At 68.8% G+C, this 1,483-nt stretch overlaps 1 protein-coding gene across 1 annotated transcript in view; it reads right to left on the bottom strand.

Moving 5' to 3' along the window:
* SDF2L1 (stromal cell derived factor 2 like 1) overlaps positions 1-471 on the bottom strand; it is a 1,682-nt gene extending 1,211 nt beyond the window's left edge. Inside the window, exon 1 of the mRNA XM_069100784.1 lies at positions 168-471. Within this exon, the coding sequence (XP_068956885.1) occupies positions 168-471 (304 nt within the window). The remainder of the gene's footprint in view (positions 1-167) is intronic.
* Positions 472-1,483: the final 1,012 nt, after the last annotated feature.

The raw sequence follows: 1,483 nt of genomic DNA, 5'->3' as shown, positions 1-1,483 counted from the left end.
CCCCCCCCCCCCCCCCCCCCCCCCCCTCCCCCCCCCCCCCCCCTCCCTCCCCCTCCTGCCCCCCCCTCCCTGCCCCCCCCCCCCCTCCCCCCCCCCCCTCCCCCATCCTCGCCCCTCTCGCCCCCTCCCCACTCCCGGCCCCCGCCCCTCCCCCATCTCGCGCGCACCGGAGCCGTATTTGACGTCATGCGAGTGCAGCCGGACGCCGTGGCGCGTGTTGAGAAGCTTCAGCACGGACCCGCAAGTCACGGCCCCGGTCCCGAGCTCGGCCCCGGCCCTGGCCCGGGCCGCCAGCAGCAACAGCAGCAGCGGCAGCAGCAGCGGCCGCGGCCCCGGCCTCCACATCCCCCCGACCCACTCCCGCCAGGCCCGGGGCCGCTTCCGCCTGGGCGCCGCCTCCAATCCCCCGCCGACAGCGCCGGCTGCCGCAGCCAATGACCGCTCCGCGCCGCTCGATGCCCGCCGCCCCATTGGTCGCTGCCCAGAGAGGCCCCGCCCTCGTCGTCAAGGGCAGCGGCGGCCGGCTGGGGTCTGTGGAGCCGGGGCTGAAGACACGACGGAGGCTGCGATTGGGCCACGAGCTCAGGCACTCGGCCAATAGGCGTGAAGGAAGGCGTGAACCGGCCGCTTGCTGCGGAGACTGGGGACCCCGCCTCGCCGGGCATGGGCATGGCCAGGTAGAGGCGGGGGCGATTTCTGGGGCCTCAGATCCCTAGCTCGCGAGGCCACGTGATCGCCCCATGCAGATGTTCCTGATCTGGGCCTTTGGGCCCTGTACGGAGGCTGGCGTCGTGGGCAGCAGTGTGACCCTAAACTCTCTAAAATCGGGTTCTTGCTCTGGGCTCCCTGCCTCTGCTGTTTTGAACATACTTTGAAACTCGCGTTTCGGTGTCCTTGGCGACCTTTGCGGCGCTTCGTAAAGCTGATTCTGAGAAGGGGGTCCCAGGCTCCACCGCCCTGCTCGGGGCGGACCTCCCGGCTCCCCAGAGAGCCCCCCGAAGCCGGGAAAGCTGGAAATGAGCGGTGCAGGGGGGCTCCAGGACTGGGGTGCATGGGCAAGGGCGGCCTCCGGAAGGGGGTCTCAGCTGGGATGAGAGAGGGTTAGGGAAGCGAGAGCTGGAGCTGGCATGGAACCCAGCCAGCCGAAGGATGGTCGGGAGTGTTGGGAATGTCTCCTTCCACAAGCCGGGGCGGCAGCCAGACCTCTGCGCGCAGGCTTTCCTAGGAAGCACAAGCACAGAGGGAGCGACCATCAAGAAGCCGGGGACCAAGGAAGCCCGGGTCAAGTGACCCGATGACCATCGGTTTCTGGAGCCCAGTGTACAGGAGATTGGGCTGGTGGGGGGTGGGGGGCAGGCTGACCGAGAGCACACTTACCTGGGAGAGTCACAGGAGGCAGGTCTGACATGACCAAAGTTAGGGTTCCTGAGGCCTACCAAAAGGTCTTGAGGTAGGCCCTGGGAAGGCTGGTGGTATCAAAGGA

Source organism: Petaurus breviceps, unplaced genomic scaffold (assembly GCF_028583685.1).
Source record: "Petaurus breviceps papuanus isolate PSGF00001 unplaced genomic scaffold, PetGlider_PUasm1.0 428, whole genome shotgun sequence".
NCBI lineage: Eukaryota > Metazoa > Chordata > Mammalia > Diprotodontia > Petauridae > Petaurus > Petaurus breviceps.
The sequence above is the reverse complement of the archived record's forward strand: the minus strand, read 5'-3'. Positions and strand labels throughout refer to the sequence as shown.